Source organism: Podarcis muralis, chromosome 3 (assembly GCF_964188315.1).
Source record: "Podarcis muralis chromosome 3, rPodMur119.hap1.1, whole genome shotgun sequence".
Lineage (NCBI taxonomy): Eukaryota > Metazoa > Chordata > Lepidosauria > Squamata > Lacertidae > Podarcis > Podarcis muralis.
This window is the reverse complement of record NC_135657.1, coordinates 11,846,391-11,873,313: the sequence shown is the minus strand read 5'-3', so window position 1 is coordinate 11,873,313 and position 26,923 is coordinate 11,846,391. Positions and strand designations below refer to the sequence as shown.

General features: G+C 45.2%; 1 protein-coding gene across 3 annotated transcripts; it reads right to left on the bottom strand.

The window, feature by feature from the left end:
• Positions 1-26,923, bottom strand: CLHC1 (clathrin heavy chain linker domain containing 1). Of its 3 annotated transcripts, none has more exons than XM_028725105.2 (12): positions 26,818-26,923; positions 23,560-23,827; positions 22,226-22,413; positions 20,726-20,859; positions 20,247-20,448; positions 13,024-13,142; positions 11,178-11,265; positions 8,824-8,930; positions 7,000-7,174; positions 4,977-5,179; positions 4,161-4,340; positions 1-2,152 (listed from the first exon to the last, which is right to left on the bottom strand). In XM_028725105.2, the coding sequence occupies exons 2-12, from the start codon at positions 23,740-23,742 to the stop codon at positions 1,956-1,958; spliced, it is 1,776 nt and encodes a 591-aa protein (XP_028580938.2). In that variant the 5' UTR covers positions 23,743-23,827; positions 26,818-26,923; the 3' UTR covers positions 1-1,955. The 3 variants fall into 3 exon arrangements, with proteins under 3 accessions (XP_028580938.2, XP_028580940.2, XP_028580942.2); XM_028725107.2 differs by lacking the exon at positions 26,818-26,923 and adding an exon at positions 26,260-26,756; XM_028725109.2 differs by lacking the exons at positions 22,226-22,413; positions 26,818-26,923 and having other exon boundaries at positions 23,560-23,721.

Here is a 26,923-nt window from a genome sequence, read left to right as displayed (position 1 = left end):
TAAATGCATAATAATCTCAGCCTATATTTTATACATTCCATAGTCATTTTACTCCAATGTTTAAAACATTTTAAATAATAGTATTGCTAACTATATGACCTATTAGTCACTTACTACAAGAAGTCTCTAAACAATTTATAAAAAAGTTAAGGCACAAATGTGTAGCACAAAACCATAACAATACATTTCAGTAACACCATTTCAATAATCCATAAACAGACCCAGCAGAACCCCCTCCCTGCAGAATATTTCATCAAATAAGCCATTATCTAGCTAATCATATCCATCAAGTTTTAGTTTAGTGCCGGAAAGATGGTTTATGATGGTGCCAGGTGGACCCCTAAATAAATTTGTGAAAGTCCTGGATTCTTCATTCTTTTAGCAGCTTCAGGTGTTTTAATAAGACATTAGTACTAATAAGGTGGTCTTGCTTCTGAATAATCATGCATAGGATCACATTCTACACCTATGTTAACGCCTGCAAAACAGAACCTTTTCCAATAAAACCCAGCAATGGCACTTTTTATAAGATGCTACTGTTTCTTTTTATTTTTAGTGATTGTAATTTTAAAATTGCTTTTAACGCTGTATTTTAAATGGCTGCAACCCAGCACAGGGCCTTAGAGCGAAGGGTGGTTAATGAAGAAGAAGAAGAAGAAGAAGAAGAAGAAGAAGAAGAAGAAGAAGAAGAAGAAGAAGAAATGGAAACGGGGTAAACTTGGTGCTTGGGTTTCCAAAAGAAATGTATTGTGGGTGTCTTCAAGTGACTTCTGATTTGCCCAGACTCCTCACCTCACCTGCTTTTTTTTTAAACAACAACAACCCCTTCACAAATGAATGATCCTGGCTACATTGTCTTACAAAAAGCTTCTCTGATAAATTAAGTCTGCAAGCCTAACTACCTGTTAGTTGGTCTCTAAGGTGCTACTGGAAGGATTTATTTTTTGTTTCAACTACCTGGGAGTAGAGATGTTGGAGAAATTAAAAAATATATATCAAAATGTTAGCCCTGTATGGCATGTGGGAAGGCCCTGAGTAAGTCTTTTGGGATGGGTATTGTGTGCATGTACCGTATTTTTCGCTCTATAACACGCACCAGACCATAACACGCACGTAGTTTTTAGAGGAGGAAAACAAGAAAAAAAAATACTCTAAACGAAATAGTGGATATATGATTTTTGTGGTTCATGCTGTGGCCACAGACATGTGATCTGACAGTGAGTTTGGAGTAGCCCAAATCAAAAATCCTGAGGATCCATGTGGATCCATGCTTTGTAACCATGGAGGAGGGAAGGAAGGGGAACCATGGATCTTCTGCTCACGACTGCAGCAGATCCCCCCCGCCACCCGCAGGCATTCACTCCATAACACACACAGACATTTCCCCTTACTTTCTAGGAGGAAAAAAGGGAGTGTTATGGAGCAAAAAATATGGTAAGTGAGAGGGAGTGAGGGAGCATTTCAACCTCTGGGCCCAGTGGCATATTGTGCAAATATGGAATTTTTCATTTGAAATAATAGACCAAGTCATGTGGGCAGAAACTATTTCGGAAGAAGAAAAAGTTGGGCGACAAAAATGAAACCAGAGGAGAAATGAAGTGAAAATAATTTTAGTATGAACGTGAAACTTCATGACCATGAACCGCTAGCAACAGAGTCTTTAAATCTGCCCCAGGCTTTTTGCTATAACAGACTTAGCACAGCTACCCTTCTGGAACAAGTCTAATGTGAAACAAGGACGGCGGTATCCAAAACCAAATCAAATACAGACTTCAAACGACACAGTCATATTTTGCCATGACAAACATCTCTCCCAATAAGGACAGGCACCCAGGTGTTTAATATATTATTGTTTCTAAGAAGAAAGCACATTCACAAGTCAGGTTTTGTTGAGTCTTCACCCAGTTGAAGTGACTCTGGAGCCCAAGAGCTCCCCCATGTGATTTGCAGGGAAATTACCAGAAAACATGTTCCATTAACTTGGCATCCTCTGCACTATCAGGAATTTCAACCACTCCTGCTTGGGCAGCCAGGATCGTGATCAGAAACTTGGATAGTTTTTCTCTCCTGATACTCTGGCATATTTCAGCTATTTCCTTCCAGCCATCCACATTGCATTCTTTATCCTTTACAATAATTTGTTCCAGCACGTCTGTAAGGACATTCGACAAAGAAAAATGTGAAATAAAGTCTTGCTGCTTTTCCTTTCTGCTTGAATCATGAGTCGTAGAAAACAGAAACATGCATACCTTTGGATAGGATCCTAAATCCATTACAGGGCGATCTATACATGTCTATGAAGAAGCCCCACTGAGTTTGATGGTATTTACTCTCAGTAAGTAAATTTGCATTCTTCAGCTTTTGCCCAAGATAGTATGCAAAGGATTGGAACCTAACACCACAGAGGTCTGCACTGATGAACTACAACCTATGAATGTTTTCTTGGGAGCAAGCCCCATTGGACTCAGATTGACTTTTGAGGAAACATAAGTTGGATTGCAAGGTTGAACTATGTCCCAGCAGACATAAGATGCCAAGGTAGAGCAGGTCTTTAGAACAATGGCATCCATGTTAATATTATGTTTCAAAGCTTAAATCTTAAAGCTGGAGTAAAATGAAGCCATAAATAATTGCTACATTTAGTCACAGGTTAAACATGCTGACTTTTTAGTCAGATTGTCCTCTATGAAAGGATGTTACCATAACTGATTAGCTAATTGAGTACAGTGGTGCCTCGCAAGACGAAAAGAATCCGTTCCGCGATTCTCTTCGTCTAGCGGTTTTTTCGTCTTGCGAAGCAACCCTATTAGCGGCTAAGCGGATTAGCGCTATTAGCGGCTTAGCGGCTATTAAAGGACTAGCGGCTAAGCTGCTAAAAGGCTATTAGAGGCTTAGCGGCTTAGAAAAAGGGGGGAAGTGGGGGGGGAAATCGCAAGACTAGCAAGACGTTTTCGTCTTGCGAAGCAAGCCCATAGGGAAAATCGTCTTGCGAAGCAACTCAAAAACGGAAAACCCTTTCGTCTAGCAGGTTTTCCGTCTTGCGAGGCATTCGTCTTGCGGGGCACCACTGTAAAAGCAACAGAGTTAAGCCATCACGTTTAGTAGAACATCTGCATCACATATCCAATTAAAGCACCTTTCTCCAACTTAAAAGGTAAAGGTAAAGGGACTCCTGACCATTAGGTCCAGTTGTGACCGACTCTGGGGTTGCGGTGCTCATCTTGGTTTATTGGCCAAGGGAGCCAGCGTACAGCTTCCGGGTCATGTGCCAGCATGACTAAGCCGCTTCTGGCGAACCAGAGCAGCGCAAGGAAACGCCGTTTACCTTCCTGCCAGAGCGGTACCTATTTATCTACTTGCACTTTGACAGGCTTTCGAACTGCTAGGTTGGCAGGAGCAGAGACCGAGCAACAGGAGCTCACCCCGTTGCGGGGATTCGAACTGCCGACCTTCTGATCGGCAAGTCCTAGGCTCTGTGGTTTAACCCACAGTGCCACCTGCGTCCCTGAAGCCCATGGTAAGGTAAAGGTACCCCTGCCCGTATGGGCCAGTCTTGCCAGACTCTAGGGTTGTGCGCCCATCTCACTCAAGAGGCCGGGGGCCAGCGCTGTCCGGAGACACTTCCGGGTCACGTGGCCAGCGTGACATCGCTGCTCTGGCGAGCCAGAGCCGCACACGGAAACGCCGTTTACCTTCCCGCTAGTAAGCGGTCCCTATTTATCTACTTGCACTCGGAAGTGCTTTCGAACTGCTAGGTTGGCAGGCGCTGGGACTGAGCAGCGGGAGTGCACCCCACCGCGGGGATTCGAACCGCCGACCTTTCAATCGGCAAGCCCTAGGCGCTGAGGCTTTTACCCACAGCGCCACCCGTGTCCCTAGCGCCACCCGCGTCCATGGTATGAAGGCCAAAAACAGACATGGCAGTGGGAGACCTCTCACCTGCTTTTAAAAGTTTAATTGAAGCTGAGAGCAGAGAGGGATCCAGTTGGGACTGCATCCCTGCAGCCCCTGCTTCTGATTAAAATCCTCCACCTGTCCCCATCCACTACCTACCCTTGTGAGGCCAAACATACCTGCAATATACAGGTGCCTGTAGATATGGGATAAATTGCAAGAACATGCAGTGACATTTCTACTGGAAAAACCCCAGCTGTGCTCACCCCTGCCTTCCTTGGAGATATCTTCCAACAATCGTATGCAAATGACTTTGTGTTCTGTGTCGATGAGCGTCAGGACTGTTTCCCCGAGGGACAAGAAGGGTGGGTGCCCACTCCACTCTTGAGTTAGGCAGCGCATGAGTTCTACACTTGGGCAATGTTGCAGTAGGAAGATATAGTCCTCTGAAACCAAAGAGCAATTCCGTTAGAAAGACCATCTGAAAACATACAATCAACCATGCCAGTTAAGTGGGGCACGAGGTGCACAAAGTGTCTCCAGTTCTTTACTGGTAAGCAGAGATCTACCATCTTTGAAAACGCAAGATGGACTTTAGGATCCCATGGATGGACAGCAAATGAACTATTTTCCATGTAGAGCTAATGCTTGTTTCAAACCATAAGCAACAGAGAGAGGGGAAGAGCCATCATCTCTTTCTCACACACAGAGCATTGCAAAAGTGTTTGAAGATGGCTGAGAAGTATTTATTCATTCAACATATAGCTTATCACTGAATGAGGAAAATAGCACATGTAATTAAGGCCTGAAAAAGCAGCTACTTGATGCATCATTACCATCCCCAACATTTGAGATCAGGAGGGGAAGTCCTTTTCTGGATTTCCTGGCTTCTGGAGTCAGGCATGTGAGCTACAAGGAACAGGGCCTTCTAAGTATTAGTGCTGTTCTTGTGAAACTCCTCGCTGAAGGCTCTTTCACTTGCCACTTTTCAGAAGATGATTAAGTTTTAAACAGGTCTTTGGTTAATTTCACTGCTGTCATGTTGCAGTGAGATATAAATTAACAAGGGCTTGGGAATCTACCTCTGGGAAAGCGTTTGCATTGCTGAAGTAGATCCATGGCTCCGTAGATCTGTCCCTGTTTGCACAAGCACAGGGCGGCTTTTTTGTGCGCTCCACATTCAAGGTAGACAATCTGAGCCAAAGCATAGCACTGGGACTCATTGTGCTTATCCATCTGTGCATAATTGAAGATTGCATCGCCGGCTTCCTCACAGAATGCCAGTCTAGGGGAAACAAGAGCAATTAAACATTCTAGGGACTTATCAGGCTTTGGGGTATTGTGAAGGATTTCAATGTGGAAGAATTGAAATAATGATACCTAGCATCATTTTGTAACTCACTTTGACTTTAGACTTAGTGGCGGGGGAGAGTAACTAATATAAAATATAATAATAATAATACAATAACAATTTATAATCTAAGTGATGCAAAGTAAAAAAAGAAAGGAACAGGAAGAGAAAACAAGGAATTGAGAAAAGTCTTGCTCATAAGGCAATGTTGGTGTAGGACTCTCTCTGCACATTCCAGGAGTTTGAGCATTACCCAAATGATTCCCATGCTGGGAAAGTAACTTCTGAGATTCTGCTCAGGTGCTTCCTGCTTGGTCCCCCGCTGCCACCCACATGCTGCCTCTGCCTCACGTTCTTCTCATCCTGGCCTGTGCTCAGCCCCAATGCAGTTGGGTCTGACAGAGCCAGGCTGCCTCAGTTTCAGAGTTAACTCTTCACATTTTGAGAATTGTTGTCCACAGAAGTACAATCAGCAGGAGCATCAGTAATGCATCTGGATCTGACATCTTAAGGCAGCCCTGTTCAGGGAAGTTTTTAACGTGTGATATTTTACTGTATTTTTGGTTTTTATGGAAGCCGCCCAGAGTGGCTGGGGAGGCCCAGCCAGATGGGCGGGGTATAAAAAATAAATAAATAAATAAATAAATAAATAAATAAATAAATAAATATCTGCCTTCTTTGGAGCCAGATCACTGGTTTGCATGGCCTAGCAGACCTGTGCAGAATGGGGGGCAGCCAAGTATACTTTATTGCAGATATTAATATTGTGCAGTTTGAAGCAATAGGATGAATTAAAAACTGGTTCCTCTTGCAATAAAAATTGTCCAGACCCAAAATATGGTTTCAAAGCTTTACTAAAAGAATTTTCTTCAAACAGATAAAAATACAAAAAATGATACAGTGGTACCTCGGGTTGAGAACTTAATTTGTTCCAGAGGTCTGTTCTTTACCTGAAACCGTTCTTAACCTGAGGCACGCTTTCGCTAATGGGGCGTCCCACTGCCGCCCTGCCGCCGCCACACAATTTCCGTTCTCATCCTGAGGCAAAGTTCTTAACCTGAGGTACTACCTCCGGGTTAGCGGAGTTTGTAACCCGAAGTGTTTGTAACCCGAGGTGTTTGTAACCCGAGGTACCACTGTACATCCAAATAGTTGCATACCAAATGGGCCTGAAATCAAAGGTTTGTCTATCTCCACTGCCTCCATTACAGCCTGGAGCTGTTTTCTCTCCAGGAAAGAGAGACTTCATTGGCACACCTTTGTCTTCAGTGCCTTGAGAGAACAAAAGGCACCCTCAAAATGGCAATTTGCAACTGAATATCCCTTCCATGTGATGTAAAGTTAAACACCATGTAAGAGAGCCAGCAGGTATACACTAACAGGTAATTATCAACCTGGTGGCACTTAGAGAGCTCCTAGTACAGCTCAATGGAATTTCCCATGCCCTTTTAGCAATACACATACAGTGTGATTTTCCGTTTTAATGTACAATTAAACAATTATACTTAACACACTTGACCTGGGCCTCAGAGGGATAAGCTGGATGTGGGAGAGGAGGGCCAGGGGCCTGCTAGACTGTCATGGTAAGAACAAGACTCCTGCCCCCAGGCTTCAAACAAGCTCTGAATGGGCCTGTGGCCCAGTATTGCCTACTCTGAGGCCCAGTGGCTCCCCAGAGGGCTTTCCAGCATAAAAAGCACATGCTCTACCACTGAGCTATGAACCCTCCTTGGATGCTCCGAGTGGCCACTTACCTGTGCATGGTGACCCAGTGCATCACCAGGTCTAACCGTTTCTCATTCAAGGCACACTGGATGGCTTCAGCTACCAAATGGCTTGAAAGTGGCTGCTTAGTAGCTATGCATGTGCTTATTAGAGCTTCGCAGTACATGAGCAGAGGGAGAACCTTCCCTTTGATTGGGCCAACACCTGAAAGGGGAAGTCAGTAAGTTTCTTTTTTTAAAAAATTAAGCAAGCTATGGAAGATAGGAGTGCCTGGCGTGCTCTGGTCCATGGGGTCACAAAGAGTCGGACACGACTAAACAACTAAACAACAACATGCTTTTGCTTGGGCATTTTTCTTCTCTGCACTGCTGATTCCTCCTCAGTTCAGATTCTCCACTAAGGGAGCCTTAATTCCAACCTTGGATTTATATAATTGCTTGATCTTAGGGCTGATAAGATTTAAAGAAATGAGGAAAATCTCATAGAGGAGTAGGGAGGGGGGAAACAAGTTGTGGAAAGTGAGGAATGGTGGGTTTAAAAGGACAGAGGGACAAATATATTTAGCTAGCTATCAGTTTTAAATTTTTTTATCCAGTGCAATCACAAAGTAAGGTAGCAACCAGGAAAATTTAAAAAATTGCATTTTAATACTACAGGCTTTGATGAGACTTCAGGTGTGAAGAAATCTGAGAAAATATATCTACATAATGTTCTAACCTGCTACACTAATGCAACTACTTAGGGTGCTCTTTTGGTTGATTATGTCTGTTTGGCTGTCAGAGTCTTGTAGTACCTTACAGATTCAGAAAATTGAAAGGTACCTCAAAAGCCCCTTCCAGTGCAGAAAATCTTCTGCTACAGCATCCCTGATAGGTTGGCTATTCAGTGTCTGCTACTGAGAGTATCTTTCTGCACTCTTTTAATAGTCTAACCTGACATACTAATTATGCTACTCAGAGCACTATATTGATTGATCTAAAACAGGAAAGTCATATAAAACCTTAAATATTAATGAATGCATTATGACATAAGCATTTGTAGACTAGACTTTATCAGATGCAGGAAGTGTTGTCCATGAAATCTCATACCTAATAAATGTTAGTTGTTAAGGTGCTTTAAGTGGTTTGTGCTACAAGAAACAACACAGCTAGAGGAAGTTAGCCGATCTAAGAAGCTGCAAGGGAGAAAGACCACATCCGAGGATTCCCCTCATTAACATCCTTTCAGCACCAGACATAAACTTCTCTCTTCACCCAAGGATTTAAAAGGTTATGGTAAATGTCCTTTTTATTGCTGTTTTCTGCTGCTAAAGGTTTGCTGTTTTGCTGGATCTGTTCATGGGTCACTAAAATTATTACTGCAATGTGTTTCATTTGCTTTTAAAAGGTAAAGGTACCCCTGCCCGTACGGGCCAGTCTTGCCAGACTCTAGGGTTGTGCGCCCATCTCACTCTATAGGCCGGGGGCCAGCGCTGTCCGCAGACACTTCCGGGTCACATGGCCAGCGTGACAAGCTGCATCTGGCGAGCCAGCGCAGCACACGGAACGCCGTTTACCTTCCCGCTAGTAAGCGGTCCCTATTTATCTACTTGCACCCGGGGGTGCTTTCGAACTGCTAGGTTGGCAGGCGCTGGGACCGAGCAACGGGAGCGCACCCCGCCGCGGGGATTCGAACCGCCAACCTTTCGATCGGCAAGTCCTAGGCGCTGAGGCTTTAACCCACAGCGCCACCCGCGTCCCCTCATTTGCTTTTATGTTATGCCTTATTAATAATTTTTGTAAGCAGTTTAGAAACATATATATCTATTGAGTGATTAATAACTCATATACATACATACATACATACATACATACCCCTAAATTTCTCCATGGTTTCTTCATTGTGGAGGATTCCTCTTGGACAGTTTGCTGCATATATGGCAGCAGCCTCAAACTGACTACGGGAAAACAGTTCATTGAACCTGGCACAGGTTAAAAGAACATAAAGGTTCAAAGGCACAGGCAGTGGATGCAAAAACAATTCCATGCTTGGCAGTGGATGTACACTAGCCAGACACAACCCCAGAAGCTGTGTAACATGGGTATGACAGTCAAACTAGAAATCCATAGCAAGATGCTCTTCTTTCATGCTCTTGCGCACAGCAGGACAGCTGTGGTGAGGAGCAAACCATCTCTTTCCAGCCTGCTGACCCCATTTTTATCTGTTTTATTTGTTCAATTTGTATACCACCCACAGGGCAATTCACAACATAAAAATACAAAATGAGAACATAAAATATATAATAAAAACCAACACAAACAAACAGAAAACCCTCCCGCAAACCCATTTAAAAAGGACATAAAATGTTAATCAGCCCCTGGTTAAAGAGAAATGTCTTCGCCAGGCACCTAAAGATATGTAATGAAGGCGCCAGGCAAGAAACCCTGGGGAGAGCCTTCCACAAATAGGGAGCCACTGCAGAAAAGGCCCGTTCTCGTGTTGCCACCCTCCAGGCCTCTCATAGAGGAGACACACGAAGAAGGGCCTCTGAATAACCCCACTCTGAGGTTTTGTGTAGATGTTAAATAAATGGGATGGGGCTGTGGAGAAGTAAGAGGGAAGTGAAACAGTGAAACGATGTTTTCTCATCTGAACCAGAAAGAGAAAACCACCTCTCTGGTTCCATTAGTCTTTTTGGTTATGGCTCTCTTCATAATCCATTTCTCCAGCAAACTCTTGCCCAAAGACACCATTTGCTTCTCTCCTTCCCTGCACCTCCATTTTCCTCATAAGCTTACATCAATTCCTGACCTTATTCTCTACCAGTGTCTTGCCTATCCAAGATCTCTGGGGCAGCCCATGCTAATGACTAACTTTGGCCCTCAAATACTTCTGTGCATTAAGGAGCAGAAGAAGCAGTTCTGTTTGGCACAGCCAACTGGCAAGGGATGCTCTTTGCTTCCTGCTACATCTCCCCAGTTCTGTTTTTCCCTGCAGTTTTGCTGGCTGTGTATGCCATGAACCCATATGTGTGGGATGCATTATTACTAGAGCAGTCAAGTACAATGTTTTTCTGTTGCCTAGAATGGACACACAGGGGAATGTGGCACCAAACAAGGAGGACTTCCTGTCATACCTGTGTGGAGCTTCCTCCCTGTGTGTGACCAGGTAAAAGGGAAAGGTAAAGGTACCCCTGCCCGTACGGGCCAGTCTTGACAGACTCTGGGGTTGTGCGCCCATCTCACTCAAGAGGTGAGGGGCCAGCGCTGTCCGGAGACACTTCCGGGTCACGTGGCCAGCGTGACATCGCTGCTCTGGCGAGCCAGAGCCACACACGGAAACGCCGTTTACCTTCACGCTAGTAAGCGGTCCCTATTTATCTACTTGCACCCGGGGGTGCTTTCGAACTGCTAGGTTGGCAGGCGCTGGGACCGAGCAACGGGAGCGCACCCCGCCGCGGGGATTCGAACCGCCAACCTTTCGATCGGCAAGCCCTAGGCGCTGAGGCTTTTACCCACAGCGCCACCCGCGTCCCGTAGTGTGACCAGGTAGATGACACTAACTGACCAGATAAAAGGGCTGGCCACACAACCATCTCTCTCTTGGACTCTTAGTCTCTTACTCTTACTTTTGGAGTCTCGTGGCTCTTAGCCAGCGCATGGCTCAACCTTCACATAGGTTGGAGCCCATAAGCAGAAAGTCTGAGATGTAGCTCAGACTTCTTTTCACTGTAACCACAAGATAAAGCATGCCTTCAGATTACTGCTGTGAACTGAATGTGAGTAAAACTTTCTTCTTACTTTTAAAGAAGACTGTGCCATGTTATTATTATTTTAAGAGGGAAATAAAGGGGAAACTTACCAGGAACAATCCAGGCTGGACAAGCCAGACTGGATTGCTTAATTAAAGGATTCTAATGAATCATCAACTTGCTTCCAATATGTTGCAAAGGGAATGTGCTCTGCTGTTTACTCACTAGCGTGAGTGAGGAAGGATAGTATCAAAACAATATATCCTCTCCTACCTTCCTTAATGTTCCCACAATCTGCAAACCAAGAGTGTGTCACAGAGGGGGTGCGGGGAGACTGCTTGTGACCACTGCTGCAGCTGTCAGAGGATCTCCACTGTATTGCTGCTCTCTGTTCAGTCGAGCAGTCTAATGACCGCAGTGTGCTTGATGTGCTAGTTATGGCGGGGACAGACTAAAGGGCATGCTCCATCACCTTACCTTTCAATGTATTCAATCAGGTCTTCAGCCTCTTTGCTTTTGCTGGGGTCATGTTCAAATACGCTGGAAATGCTGCTGGCAAGTGTATCTGAATAGAGAAAGCCATCCATAGCAAGTTACCATTTTATGCTCTCAGAAAACAGAACCACCAGGAACCACAGGTTTACATCATTTTAGTATTACTTTAAATGACATGGCTTCTTGTAGTTTGGTGAAAGTGCTGAGAATTCTGTTTAGAGAGCTCTACTCTGCACTGCAGAATTACATTTCCCAGGGTTCTCAGGGGAGAGGAAGGTCTGTTAAACTAATTTTGGCCAATAGCGAATGTGTGCCCAAAGACATCGGCAGCTGTTTTCCAAACACTGTGCAGCATTCAGAAGTGACAGAGTCTCTGTTCAAAAGGCTTACAGTTTGCAGTGGGCAGGAAAGACAGGAATGAGAGGTGTGGACTGGATGTAGTAGAGAGGTAAGGGGAGGTCAGCTGGAGACGATGGAATATGAAAGGTGAAGTTAGAATGGTTCAGGAAAGGATTTGCTAGCACATGAGTCAAAGGAAAGAGTGCAGGAAAGGAATCAGCTTGAGCATAAGGTGTAGCCTGTCGGAATTCTCCAGAGATATAAATTTGAAAACTGACAAATAAGGATGCCGGAGCATTCCAATGAAAACAGAAATGAGAGCAGAAGTTGCCCATGTTCTCTTATTTGTCCCATGTGTCCAGAAGCAAAAACAATCCAGTGAATACAATCGGCTGTTTCTTTCAATCTGCACATGATACATAATTTTTTAAAATAATATTTTATTAAGGATTTTCTTGTTTTACAGAAGTAAGTGTAATGCCTCGTATTTTTTTCTCCATGTAACATTTTTACAAACCTGTTTCATTTGTTGAGGCATTAGGGGGAGAAGAAAAAAGAAAAAGAAAGAAAAAAGAAAGGGGGTGGAGGGAGGGAAGATGGATGGGGTTGAGGTTGGGTGGCGATGTTTCTATTATGCTTAATGTATGTAGAGTTTGGTGTCAGCGTTGTTTGTGTTGTTCACTTGTGTTCCTTTGGTGGTGAGAGAGTTTGGGGTTGGCCTAGGGTGTGATTGTTTGTTTGTGATTGGCTGTGGTGATCTTTGTTTTCGTGTGTGAGTGAGGTGGGTGGGTTTTTTGGATCAGGTTAGCCATATTGATTTGTATGCTGTTGGTGGATTATTGTCATTGTCTTGTTGGGCTGTGTATGTGATGAAGGGGAGCCATACCGCGGTGAAGGTGTCTTCTTCTGTTTGTCCCCGTGTCAGTTTCAGTTTATTGGTTAATTTTTCTAGTAGGGCTGTTTCCCATACTATTTGGTACCACTGGCCCATGCTTACTCCTGACAGGTCTCTCCAGTGTCTGGCTATGGTGTTTCTGGCTGCCACATGATACATAATTGATTATGTTTCCTCTCATTTGCACAGTGTTTCCTTTGCAGCGAAATGAATGGGGCAGAATAACATAATGACAAAATTATTTTACATAACTTACATAATTAATTACATAAATTATGCAGTTTCACCTCAGCAGACAGCAAGAAGAGGAACTGCAGCAGTGTTGCATGTGATAGAAACAGAAAGAAATGCCTTCTCCCCCCCCCCGCCCCCCCGGATGAATGAGCTAGAACAGATCAGGGGGCCGAAAGATTGGCATAAGGGGCAAAAGGAAAGCCCTGCTTTGGCAAATAATTTCAAAATGAAAGGGAACTTTAGCATTGCTGGTTGCCACATGGATCAATTGTTTCAGCATGCATCACAGACAAATGTTCTTCCCTGTCCTCCTTTGATGGTTTGCTGTTAGATGGCAAAATCTGAACTCGTATGTTTTACCTTTTGAAAGTTTCTCATTTTCTATCATTTGAATGATGAGCTGCTGCAAGGTTTCTAAACTCCTGTCTGAACTCTCCCAGATATTCACAACGTTGACAAACTGTGATAGTCGATAAAAGCTACAAAAGAGAGAATAGTGCGTGAAGCTGGCTGCCTGGCTGTGGCTCATCAAAAGGCTCTTGTTAGCTCCCTGTTAGTGATTCCGCCTAAATTTCTCTTTTCCCCCAACCACACCTTTATTCTTATCATCTTGCTCCCTTTAGTCTTCAAAACAGAGGACTTGAGTTTTCTTTGCTACAGACCTTTCCTACTGCATGAACCTTCATCAAGTGGCTCACAATTTGGGATGAGGGAGAAATTCAATTCCGGTTGCGTTTACAGGCAAACTGACCTAATTTAGCCATTTCTTCTTCTTTTTAATTAGCAATTTCCAAAACAATATGCAGACTGAAACACAGCCATCCTTCAAAATTCTCACTTACCTGAATACTGAAATGCAGTTCTCCAGCCAAGTAACGTATACAAATATCTATAAATCTCTGTATAAATCCTTATCAATCTCTCTCCCATTTTTTATGCAAAGATAAAATGGGAGCAAACACATTGTCATAATTACTTTGTAAATTAGTAATACTCATGGCTAGTTTCTAACAGAGACCAACCCAAACCTCCTCTGAACAGGGCTGGAGAGGTGCTGGATTCAGCAGAGGCTGTTTGACAAGAAGATGCTGGGGAACTGAACCAGGGCCTAAGTGCTGTTGGTCCTCCCCATTAAATGAAATGAATGTCACTATGTTCTAGTTGAGAACCACTGATTCATCTGCCTGGTACTAGCCTAACTATATGGCTTAGGTCAAAGCTATCTGTAAAGGTAAAGGGACCCCTGACCATTAGGTCCAGTCGTGACCGACTCTGGGGTTGCGGCGCTCATCTCACTTTATTGGCCGAGGGAGCAGGCGTACAGCTTCCAGGTCATGTGGCCAGCATGACTAAGCCGCTTCTGGCGAACCAGAGCAGCGCACGGAAACGCCGTTTACCTTCCCGCCAGAGTGGTACCTATTTATCAACTTGCACTTTGACGTGCTTTTGACTGCTAGGTTGGCAGGAGCAGGGACTGAGCAATGGGAGCTCACCCCGTCGTGGGGATTCGAACCGCCGACCTTCTGATCAGCAAGTCCTAGGCTCTGTGGTTTAACCCACAGCGCCACCCACATCCCAAAAATGGGCTCTCCAATCTTCAGAGGAAGTCCGACTATCTTCACGAGCACACCCGGTGAAGATGCAGGACAGACTTTTTCAGTGGCTGCTCCTAGTCTTTGGGACTCTCTTCCTAGACAAGCTACACTGTCTCCCTTTCTTGTTATCCTCCCACTGGCAGGTAAAGCCTTATTATTATTATTATTATTATTATTATTCCAGCAGGCTTTTAGGAACTGACTGGTTTTTAAGGAAAGGGCTCTGTACTATTTTTTACTATCTGCATTCTAGAAGATACTTTTTAACATTAATTCCTCAGGTGGTTTAATTGCTTTTGAAAGATAACCCTTTATATGTTTTCAGCTCTGTCCATTTTATCTGTATTTGCTTTAATTTTTGTGTGCCTCCTTGAGTTCTGGCAGAAAAGGTGGGATACAAATACAGTCAAACCTCGGTTGTTGAACGTAATCTGTCCCTGAAGCCCATTAGGCTTCTGAAATGTTCAACAACCGAGGCACAGCTTCTGATTGGCTGCAGGAGCACTCAAGCAGAAGCCACATCAGATGTTTGGCTTCCAAAAAATGTTCGAAAACTGGAACACTTACTTCTGGGTTTTTGGCATTCGGAAGCCAGAATGTTCCAAAACGGAGGCTTTTGGGAACCGAGGTTTGACTGTAAATTAAAGTGTAAAAATAATAAGAACTCTGTGTGTGTCCGTGCGTACCGGAGGTTGAATTACTAACTACAGTGGTACCTCGTGTTACGGACGGGATCTGTTCTGGAGGCCTGTCTGTGATGCCAAATGCCCACAACTCAAAGCGCTGCATCTGCACAGTTGTGCTTTGGCGCTTCTGCGCATGTGCGAGCGGCGAAACTCGGAAGTAACCCGTTCCGGTACTTCCGGGTTGCCGTGGAACGTAATGCAAAAAGACGCAACATGAAGCAGACGCAACACAAGGTATGACCGTATTAGGCATTCCGCCTCTGGGATCTAAGCCATGATCCAGCCTGATTATGAGGTCTGTACCTAGAGAGGACTGCATTGCTACTGCAACTCCAAAATAGAGGAGTGCGGTAGTGGTTGAAAGAAATAATACCCTGCAGAGCTCTTTTAAATACAAGGTAAATTTCAAGGTAAATGCAAGGTAAATTTTGGGAGAAGGGCAATGGCAGGCCTAGACAGCATCTTGAGAAGTAGAGACGTCACCTTGCCAACAAAGGTCCGTATAGTTAAAGCCATGGTTTTCCCAGTAGTGATGTATGGAAGTGAGAGCTGGACCATAAAGAAGGCTGATCGCCGAAGAATTGATGCTTTTGAATTATGGTGCTGGAGAAGACTCTTGAGAGTCCCATGGACTGCAAGAAGATCAAACGCATCCATTCTTAAGGAAATCAGCCCTGAGTGCTCACTGGAAGGACAGATCGTGAAGCTGAGGCTCCAGTACTTTGGCCACCTCATGAGAAGAGAAGACTCTCTGGAGAAGACACTGGTGCTGGGAAAGATGGAGGGCACAAGGAGAAGGGGACGACAGAGGACGAGATAGTTGGATAGTGTTTTTGAGGTTACCAGCATGAGTTTGACCAAACTGCGGGAAGTACAGTAGTGCCCCGCAAGACGAATGCCTCGCAAGACAAAAAACTCGCTAGACGAAAGGTTTTTTCGTCCGCGATTTGCCTCGCAAGACGAATTCCCCTATGGGCTTGCTTCGCAAAACGAAAACGTCTCGCGACTTTGTTTCCTTTGTGTAAAAACCGTTAAAACCAAGGGTGCTTAGCTTGAGCAGCTGCAGTTGCGACTTGACTTCGAGGAGCAACTGTTAGCACGTGGTTTGGTAGCCTTTTCTCAGACTTTGCTCACTTTTGAAGATTTTCCAAAACTTTTCCAGAACTTTTCCAGAACTTCTCTTTCATCCATTTGGTAAGTTAAACTTTTAAAACTTTTTTGGGGGGTTTTGGATTTTGGGTTGGGGTGTTTGGGATTCAAGGACTTGGTGTTGGGAAGGGGTTTGCGATAATCTGGGGGCTTGTGGGCCTTTTGGGGGAATTTTTATGATTTTCTGTGACCACTGGGCCAGGTTGTTTTTTTTTGAAAATTTTTCTGAGTTTGAATTTCTGAGTGCTGGCTGGCTAGGGGAACAGTTGGGGAGGTTTCTGCAGAAATCTGGGACCATGTGGGGTTTTTTGGGGAATTTTTATGATTTTCTGTGACCATTGGGCCAGGTTGGTTTTTTTTGAAAATTTTTCTGAGTTTGAATTTCTGAGTGCTGGCTGGCTGGGGGAACAGTTGGGGAGGTTTCTGCAGAAATCTGGGACCATGTGGGGTTTTTTGGGGAATTTTTATGATTTTCTGTGACCATTGGGCCAGGTTGGTTTTTTTTTGAAAATTTTTCTGAGTTTGAATTTCTGAGTGCTGGCTGGCTAGGGGAACAGTTGGGGAGGTTTCTGCAGAAATCTGGGACCATGTGGGGTTTTTTGGGGAATTTTTATGATTTTCTGTGACCATTGGGCCAGGTTGTTTTTTTTTTTGAAAATTTTTCTGAGTTTGAATTTCTGAGTGCTGGCTGGCTAGGGGAACAGTTGGGGAGGTTTCTGCAGAAATCTGGGACCATGTGGGGTTTTTTTTGGAATTTTTATGATTTTCTGTGACCACTAGGCATGGTTGTTTTTTTCAAAAAAAATTTTCTGAGTTTGAATTTCTGAGTGCTGGCTGGCTGGGGGAACAGTTGGGGAGGTTTCTGCAGAAATCTGGGACCATGTGGGGTTTTTTTGGAATTTTTATGATTTTCTGTGACCACTAGGCATGGTTGTTTTTTTTCAAAAAAAATTTTCTGAGTTTGAATTTCTGAGTGCTGGCTGGCTAGGGGAACTGTTGGGGAGGTTTCTGCAGAAATCTGGGGGCTTGTGGGGTTTTTTTGGAATTTTTATGATTTTCTGTGACCACTAGGCATGGTTGTTTTTTTTTTGAAAATTTTTCTGAGTTTGAATTTCTGAGTGCTGGCTGGCTGGGGGAACAGTTGGGGAGGTTTCTGCAGAAATCTGGGACCATGTGGGGTTTTTTGGGGAATTTTTATGATTTTCTGTGACCATTGGGCCAGGTTGTTTTTTTTTGAAAATTTTTCTGAGTTTGAATTTCTGAGTGCTGGCTGGCTAGGGGAACAGTTGGGGAGGTTTCTGCAGAAATCTGGGACCATGTGGGTTTTTTTTGGAATTTTTATGATTTTCTGTGACCACTAGGCATGGTTGTTTTTTTTCAAAAAAAAATTTCTGAGTTTGAATTTCTGAGTGCTGGCTGGCTAGGGGAACTGTTGGGGAGGTTTCTGCAGAAATCTGGGGGCTTGTGGGGTTTTTTTTGGAATTTTTATGATTTTCTGTGACCACTAGGCATGGTTGTTTATTTTTGAAAAATTTTTCTGAGTTTGAATTTCTGAGTGCTGGCCATGTTGTTATTTTTTGAAATTTTTTTTTGTCTGGGTGGGGAAGCAGTTGGGGAGGGGTTTGCAGCAGTTGGGGAGGGGCTGGGGGAGCAGTTGGGGAGGGGTTTGCAATTTCTGTGTTGTGGGTGGGTTGGTGCGTGTCTGTGGGAGCAGTTGAGGTTTTTGAAGACATTGGTGATTTTTGAAGCTTTTCCTAAACTTATTTTGCAGCCATTTGAGGTTTCTGAGGACTTCGGTGGTTGATTGTTGAAGCTTTTCCAGAACTTCTCTTTCATCCATTTGGTAAGCTAAACTTTTAAAACTTTTTTGGGGGTTTTTGGATTTTGGATTTGGGGTTGGGGTGCTTGGGATTCAAGGCCTTGGTTCTGGGTTTTAATTTCTGTGTGGTGGGTGGCTGGCTGCTTTTGTATTTTTTGGGTTTGAAGCACATCACTGATTTTTTTTTCTGTTTCTGAGTTTACGAAGGTAGGAGCTGTGCTGCCATGGGACCCAAGAAGACTGCTGCTGCGGTGGCCGGCGAGAGGAAGAAGGAGAAGGTGACGCTGGAAATGAAGAAGGAGATCATCTGGAAGCACGACGGCGGAATGCGTGTGACGGACATCGCCAGGGAGTACGGCAGGAACCCATCGACCATCGGGACCATCCTGAAGATGAGGGAGAAGATCCTGGCGACTGATGCAGCCAAGGGAGTCACCAGGATCGTGAAGAACCGCCCAGCTGTCCTGGAGGAGGTTGAGAAGTTGCTGCTCATCTGGATAGAAGAGAAGCAGCGTGCAGGGGACACAGTGTCTGAGGCCGTCATTTGTGAGAAGGCCAAGGCCTTGCACGCTGACCTCATCCGGGAACAGCCAGGAACCTCAGCCGAGCCAGAAGTCTTCAAGGCTAGCAGAGGTTGGTTTGACCGGTTCAAGACAAGATCTGGCATCCACAGCGTGGTCAGGCATGGAGAGGCTGCCAGTTCTGATGTTCCTGCGGCTGAAGACTTTGCAGCGGAGTTCCTGGAGCTTGTGAAGACGGAGGGCTACGTTCCGCAGCAGGTCTTCAACTGCGACGAGACCGGGCTGTTTTGGAAGAGGATGCCCAAAAGGACTTTCATCACTCAGGAGGAGTCCAGGCTGCCTGGCCACAAGCCCATGAAGGACCGCCTGACCCTGCTCTTCTGTGCCAACGCAAGCGGCGACCTGAAGATCAAGCCCCTGCTGGTGTACCACTCGGAGAACCCACGGGCCTTCAAGAGACACAAGATCGACAAGGAGCGGCTGAGTGTCATGTGGCGATCCAACAGCAAGGCTTGGGTCACACGTGTGCTGTTTGTGGACTGGGTCAATCTTGCTTTTGGCCCTGCTGTCAAGCAGTACCTGCTGGACAACGACCTGCTGCTGAAGGCTTTGCTTCTGATGGACAATGCTCCTGCCCATCCTAAAGGCCTTGAGGTGGACTTGTTGGAGGAGTTCAGCTTCATCAACATCATGTTCCTGCCGCCTAACACCACGCCACTGCTCCAGCCGATGGATCAGCAGGTCATCGCCAATTTCAAAAAACTCTACACCAAGGAGCTTTTCAGGCGATGCTTCGAGGTGACTGACTGCACCACCATCACCCTGCGGGAATTCTGGAAGGACCACTTCGACATCGTCACCTGCTTGAAGATGGTCAACACAGCCTGGAAAGGGATCAGCCAGAGAAATTTGAATTGCGCTTGGCGCAGCCTGTGGCCGGACTGTGTGGCACCAAGTGACTCTGATGCACCAGAGTCAACAGTGGTGCAGGACATTGTTGCCTTGGGGAGGACCATGGGCCTGGAGGTCACGGAGGAGGACGTCTGCGAGCTGGTGGAGGGGCACGACGACGAGCTGACCACCGTGGAGCTGGTCGAACTGCAGGCAGAGGCTGCGCAGGAGCAGGCCTCACTGGAAGAGGAGGAAGCAACTGAGGAACGGCTGTCCTCCGAAAGACTGAGGGACATTTGCCAGAAGTGGAAGGAGGTGCAGACTTTTGCAGATCTACACCACCATGAGAAGCACGTGGCACATGACGCTGGGAACTTTTATGATACGAGGGTCATGTCGTCTTTCAGGGAGCTGCTGAAAAGGCGGATAAAGCAGCAGACTATGGACAGGTTCTTGACCAAGAAGCAAAGAGTGGAAGAGGAGCCTTCTTCCAGTGGTCCCCCAGAGTCTTAGAAAATGTACTGTACACTTTGTTGATTTTTAAATGTTTTTCTGTCATGTTTATAAAGTTAATTTATTTTCCCTTCAATTTTTGAACTGCTCTTTACAGTATGTGTGACTTTAAAGAGCAGTTAATAAACTGTTGTTGTACCAAATTTGGCTTTGTTTGGACTTTTTTTGACCATAGGAACGCATTAATTGATTTTCAATGCATTCCTATGGGATTTCGTGCTTCGCAAGACGAAAAATTCGCTAGACGACAAAAATTGCGGAACGAATTAATTTCGTCTTGCGGGGCACCACTGTAGTGGAAGACAGAGGTGCCTGGCGTGCTCTGGTCCATGGGGTCACGAAGAGTCGGACACGACTAAACGACTAAACAACAACAACAAATTTCATGTTGCAAGGGGGATCTTTATACCAAAACTTCAGCAGCTCATTCTCTTTTTCAGCCGCATTTCGCTGGAGAAGGGCACGGTTGAGGTCCTCTTCAATGTCTACAGTGTTCTCCAGGGGGATGTACTTTGTCAACATGTCTTCTTTCAGGTCCCTCACCCTCTGTTGGAGGTGAGCCAGGTGGACAGAAAGGGCATTGATGTCGAGAGAATCTTTCATGCTGATGCCTGTTGGAAAAGGAGAAGCATAGGTTCCGGTGAACTCACGACTGTGATAGCACACCGATTACCTGGAAATTCAACTTTGTTAAAACAAAATCAAAGCTGTGGTCATTTTTCATTACATCCAGTTTACTCAAAGTCAAGTGTGACAGCTAAATTGCATTACTTGATTTTCCTTCATTGAAATCCACAAGACTTAAGTGAAAAGTCTGTAGCTATGGCCAGCTCATGCTCCAAATTTAAGAGAAACTTGATTGCTATATTAAAGAGAGCTGCTTCTCACCTGGAATGAGGGTGGCAGGGTTGATTGTCTTGGTCGGGGTTGGAGAGTCTTTTGCAGAGGATGTCTGCCTTAATGCTCTTACTTTCTTTATCAAGTTTGTGATTCTTTCAGAATTTTTCTCAATTATTTTTATCCTGAGAAAAGAAACAGTCATTGAAACATTAATCCAGCCTCTCTTGTGTAAGTGGCTTTCATGTTCATGTGGGGGCCACATGGCAATGATGGGCAGGGCCAGAGGCAAAAGTGAAGGGGGGATAATTGTTACTCTTACCTTTGCACAGTAGGTGAAATTTCAAGCATGCAAAACCAGAGATTTCTACACACACATCTCTTGATTCAGGCAAGCAAAGGAGCATTATTTCTGTTCAAGGGCATATTGTTGCCAGGGAAAAGGACTAGAGGAGATTGGAGGGCAGGGACATTGAGGAGCAGTGCTTTTATTTCTAAAAAAAATGTTTAGGAGTGCTCTCATTTTCCTACTCATATGGAAATACTGCCCCTCAATGAGTCCAAACTTAGATTCACAAAATGTTTAGGGGTATGCGTCCCTCCAGAAAAACAGCACTGGTGAGGAGAGCAGCCTCGGGACAGTTCCAAGGGTCGGTCAGAGAAGCCTAGAGGTCTGCATTTTGCCCTGTGCTGGATTTCTTCAGTAAGTACACCAATGGGATGTATGAGGCAACTTTACTTAATCAAACAGAACAGCGGCTGCGGGGGGACCCACAAACATGGAGTCCACAGGCCTATAAATTACAAAGGCTCTTATATGGAGGCATTCCTTCGCCTTACATACCCTCCAACATTTCTCCGATGGAAATAGGGATGTCCTATTCAAGACAACTTACCAAAAAAACAACAGCCACAGATTAAAAACAATAAAAAGCGGGGATTTGGGGGGGGGGAGACACATTTTATAAATATAGCATATCAGCAGACAGTAAACTAAATAACAAGCCATCAAAGGCTCTGACTGAAAAATATGCTTGCCAGGACAGAATTGTCAAGAGCTTGTTTAAAAGTAGACCAGGAAAATCATCCCAAATTTTAAAAGAAAGCATTGTTTGCTGATTTTACTTGACATTTCTTTCCCGAGAGCTTGCCACTGTACTCTGAAGAGTTGCAGTTTCACTACTTTCTTGTGTGGCTTTGAAGCCACACCATACATTTAAAGCACTCATACCACTTTAATAGGCAGGGCTCACCCTAAAGAATCCCAGCTATAATTCCTAGCACCCATAACAATCTACAGTTCCCAGGATTCTTTGTGGGGAACCCATGACAGTTCAAGTGGTGTTAAGAGTACTTTAAATGTATATTCTGGCAGAGAACTAGACTGAAACACGATCCATGAAAAATATGACACTAAACCGTACATAATTAAAAGTTTTTAACCCCATTTTACTAAGTCCATGCTGTTGTGCTACAGACTTGCTCAAAAATATGCTATGAAAGGACATCCACCCCACCTCCTGTACTTAAAGTTGCCAAAGAGGTCCTTACTTTTCTTTCAGCTGACTAATTCTGTTCTTATAATACATGAGAGTTGTAGACTCGCAGGCTAAAATCTTTAATTTCCCATGAAGATAAAAGGCATTCTGTTGGCCCTTCTTTATTGCTTCTATGAAGGCATCATATTCCTGCTTGATTGTAGTCAGGATATTCTTGTACGCATTAGCATGCTCTATTATCTGTGTCAATAATATAGAGGCTGGTCATTTGTTTCCCCTGCTTTATAACATACTAGGCACAAGTTATGAAAAAGCTTCATTCCAAAATCCCTGGAAGACCCTTCCTTGCCAAGTCAGACCAAAGCAGCCTTTCCCCTTCCATATGGCAGATATTGCTTGTCAATGTGGTGCCTCAGGTTCCCACCAATACCTCCTAGGGCACCTGCAAAAGGTCTAAGTAAATATCCCCTCAAAAATCTACACTACAAGCGAGACTGCTTGTTCTTCCTGCTGTTTTCACTGCTTAAGTCTCTCCTACGTTGAGCTCCCTTAAACATGCTCACATTTCACTGAATGCCAGGATTGGACAGCCACCCTCCTATCTGTTCTGAAAAGAGGATAGGTGCAAAAAGAGCTTCGATGCCTCTCCCCACCAACACCACATTGATGGACTGGCTACATGTCACTAAGACACCTGTTTAGTTTGCTTGTTTGTTTGTTTGCTATTTTACGCATTCCAGGACTAAGGCCCGGTATGATGAAGCCTAGCTCAATCGCAAAATGTTCATATCCATATTAGTACTGATTAACACAGGCCCAGTAGATTCCTTGGCAAATGCCACTGGGAATAGGTACAGGATATTTATTATTATTTATTGAATTTATATACCGTCCTATACCTGAAGGTCTCAGGGCGGATCACAGGATAGTAGCTAGCAGGATGGACCATGAACCAGACTGGCTGCTGTTTTTCAGCCTCATAGGAACATAGGAAGTGGACTCAGACTGAGTCATGCCATTGGTTTCTCTTGCTCATTATCATTTACACTGACGAGCAGTGACCCTCCAGAGTTTCAGACAGGTCCCACCTGGAGATGCCAGGGATTGAATCTGGGACCTTCCTTCATGCAGAGCAGATTTATGATCTCCTCAGTCCTCCCACATTCAATATGGGGGGATAATACTACTGATCTACCTTACAGGGTTGTTGCAAGAATTGCTGTAAAAATGGATGGGGAACATTTTGCACACTTAAGAAATTCTATATAACGCTGCACACTATTATTTTGCCACTGATTTCAGTGAAAGTCAGAATACATTCCCAAACTCCTAAGATCGCACCCATTTGTCTTGAAAAGCGAAATGTTCTTAGCAATGCTTGGTTACCATTTCAAACACATTTCTGTATATTATGTAATACTCCTCAGCCAGTCCTTGCTCAGTACAGCCCACTTTCTCGATTTCTGAGTGGATGTAACTCTGGATGCTCTCCAGAAATTCCTTCTCCGCCTCGGGGATGATAGGAGGCAACACTGAGCACTTTCTTGCCTTGACACTGGCAGCTTTCATGACGGAGGAGCAGCTAAGCTTCTACTGCAGATAGAAGTTGAGAATTCTCAGCTGTTTCTTTCGACTGAAACACTTCAGTCAAAATCTAAAAGAAAAAAGTGACAGGGACACTGTTAAAATAATTTAGAACTTCTCTGGCCTGTCTCGCTGTCTTCAGTGGGACTTATTCGCAGATAAACTAGTGCTGGTCTAGATGCAGCAATCAAGCATCTCACTGTGGAATAGTCATGTTAAATTCATCTTTGTGCAAGTATGCAGTAGCAGTGTCCTTTGTGAGGCTGGTCCAGAGGCTGAAGCTATAGTAACTAGTTTGCTTGCTGGGCAAACTACCGCCAGCATGAAACACCATGCTTCTGGGATGTGCAACAGCCAATCTGCTACTGGGCCAAGTTCAAGGTCCTGGTACTAGCATGTAAAACCCTCCAAGTGACTCCATTTTCCAGGGTTTACAGAAGCCGTCCCGGTTTATGATTTGATCCCAGAATGTCCCATTTTTCCTTAGGACGCCTCTATTTTCATCGCATAAATGCTGGAGGTTATGCGACCCCCAAGCCAAGGCAATAAGTAACTATGCAAAGTTTAGAAGACATCTGAAGGTGTCCTGTATAGAGAAGGGTTTCTTTTTAAATGTTCAATTTTTTATCATGTTTTTATATATGTTGGAAGCTGCCTAGAGTGGCTAGGGCAAGCCAGTCAGATGGGTGGGGCATAAATAATAAAATTATTCTGATAATAATAATAATAATAATAATAATAATAATAATAATTTTTTATTTATATCCCGCCCTCCCCAGCCGAAGCTGGGCTCAGGGCGGCTAACAACAAACAAAATAATCCAACATTCTAAAAACATTCATTATAAAATTAATTAGATCAAATTAAAATCAAATTAATGGCAACCATCAAGCAAAATTCTGTGCAGATTGCCAGAGGAGGGGGTCAGGCTGCGCCCTGACCAAAGGCCTGGTGGAACAGCTCTGTCTTGCAGGCCCTGCGGAAGGATGTCAGCTCCTGCAGGGCCCTAGTCTCTTGTGACAGAGCGTTCCACCAGATTGGAGCCGCGGCCGAGAAAGCCCTGGCTTTCGTTGAGGCCAGCCTGACCTCTCTGTGGCCTGGGATCTTTAGGATGCCCCTATTTTCACTGGAGAAATGTTGGAGGGTATGGTAAGGACCTATGCAGCTTGGGACCGGGATACTTGCAAAACTGTCTCATCAGACCTTGCACATCCATTAGGTCTTTATAGGCCGAACTGCCATGGAGATCAGCGAGGAAGGAGTGTAACTCCATCAGCCCCGTCCCATGAGGATCCTAAGTGCCAACAAGACCCACAGACTGTGTGGAATGTCCCCAGGTTCAATCCCCAACATCTCCAGTTAAGGCCGGGACAGGAATCCTGTCCAGCTGCTTCCAGTTTGTGTAGGCAATACTGAACTAGGCAGACCATTGGCCTGACTCTCCTCCATAAGGCAGCTTCCTATGATGGGGCTGCCCTTCCTAGGAAGCCAGAGCTGTGCCACATCTGTAAGAATTAGGTTGTTTAGTGTGGCAGCACACACACTTCGGAACTCCCTGCCTCATGATACCAGGCAGGCGCCTTCACTGTATTCGTTTCGGCGCCTGAGGAAAACATTTTGGTTATCCAGATTACAGTCTGCATGAGTTTTAATTTGTTGCAGGGTGGCGCTGTGGGTTAAACCACAGAGCCTAGGACAGGGGTCTGCAACCTTTAAGACAAAAAGAGCCACTTGGGCCCGTTTCCGAAGAAAAAAAAACCTGGGAGCCGCAAAACTCGTCATTATAAAAATAACCTTTTTGTCACTTTTTATTATTTCTTTGTTTGACCCCTCAGAATTACTCCTCCTCATAGAAATAAATGTTAAATTAACAAGTTACCTTTTTGTGTGTGTGTGTGTGTTCTTCACTCCCCTTCAAAACAGTGACCAGCGTACATGCCCCCTTTCAATGCAGTGACCGGCGTACATGCCCCTTACAATGTGGCGGGTGGGAAGGTGACGTCGGGACGGTGCGTGACTAACGCACGCACCGCCCCCATGCGACGTCACAGCCAGTACAGCGCCCGCCACAGTGGGGAGTGTCGGGGCGCACAATGCGCCTCCTCCCCTCGCTAGTATCCACCCCGGAGCTGCAGCAAAGGTGTAAAAGAGCCACATGCGGCTCCAGAGCCGCGGGTTGCTGACCCCTGGCCTAGGACTTGCCAATCAGAAGGTCGGCGGTTCGAATCCCCGTGACAGGGTGAACTCCCATTGTTCGGTCCCAGCTCCTGCCAACCTAGCAGTTCGAAAGCATGTCAAAGTGCAAGTAGATAAATAGGTACCACTCCGGCGGGAAGGTAAACGGCGTTTCCGTGTGCTGCTCTGGTTCGCCAGAAGCGGCTTAGTCCTGCTGGCCACATGACCCGGAAGCTGTACGCTGGCTCCCTCGGCCAATAAAGCGAGATGAGCGCCGCAACCCCAGAGTCGGCCACGACTGGACCTAATGGTCAGGGGTCCCTTTACCTTTATTCTGCAGCAGGTTTCACCTTCTGCGTGTTTTAAATTATGGTCGTGTTTTTCTTATTTTTCTGCCTTTTTCATAAGCCACTTTGAGGCTTTCCCCCCTAGATGTTAAGCACAACTTTTATGAAATGAATAAGCAAGAACGTGTGCTCATGCGTGCTTTTTCCTCTCCTCCCTACCAAATCCCCTTTCCTCATAAATTGCCATGCCTATTTATGAGGGGAGATTGCGTGAGCCTGAGGGAAGGGACCATCTCAGAAATCACGTTGGTAAGCTTCTCTGGGAGCCTCTTTTGGGCCAATGGGCGGTGCAGAAATGCTTTCAATAAATCAATATAACTCCTAAATACGGCCCAGGATGTTATGTGGAAGGGGGAGGTCCTTCAGAATTACAATGGAAATGGGGTTTTTGCCTCACACTGAGGGGGCTCTGGGGCCGTTTTAACAACGCGCGCGAAAAGCGTCTCTTCTTTCCCTCAGCTGAGGGAGCCAACTGCCAACCGGCCCCGCCCCGCCCCTTTTGCCCCTTCGCCCCGCCCCTCTGCCCCAGCGGACTCACCCAGGAGCCAACTGTCGGCAAGCAACCAAGCTGAGCTAAATCACTAAGCAAGGCGCAGGTTGCGTGGGTGGACTCGGAGCGGTGCATGCTGGGAAAGGTAGCTCCC

Excerpts from the sequence above, each read along its gene's own strand:
- CLHC1 (XM_028725105.2), bottom strand. The coding sequence starts at position 23,742 with ATGAAAGCTGCCAGTGTCAAGGCAAGAAAGTGCTCAGTGTTGCCTCCT. Across the intron at positions 20,860-22,225 it reads ATTAGTCAGCTGAAAGAAAA|GATAAAAATAATTGAGAAAA; the intron begins GTAAGGACCTCT and ends TTCTTTTCTCAG. Across the intron at positions 8,931-11,177 it reads CTGATTGAATACATTGAAAG|GTTCAATGAACTGTTTTCCC; the intron begins GTAAGGTGATGG and ends AACCTGTGCCAG.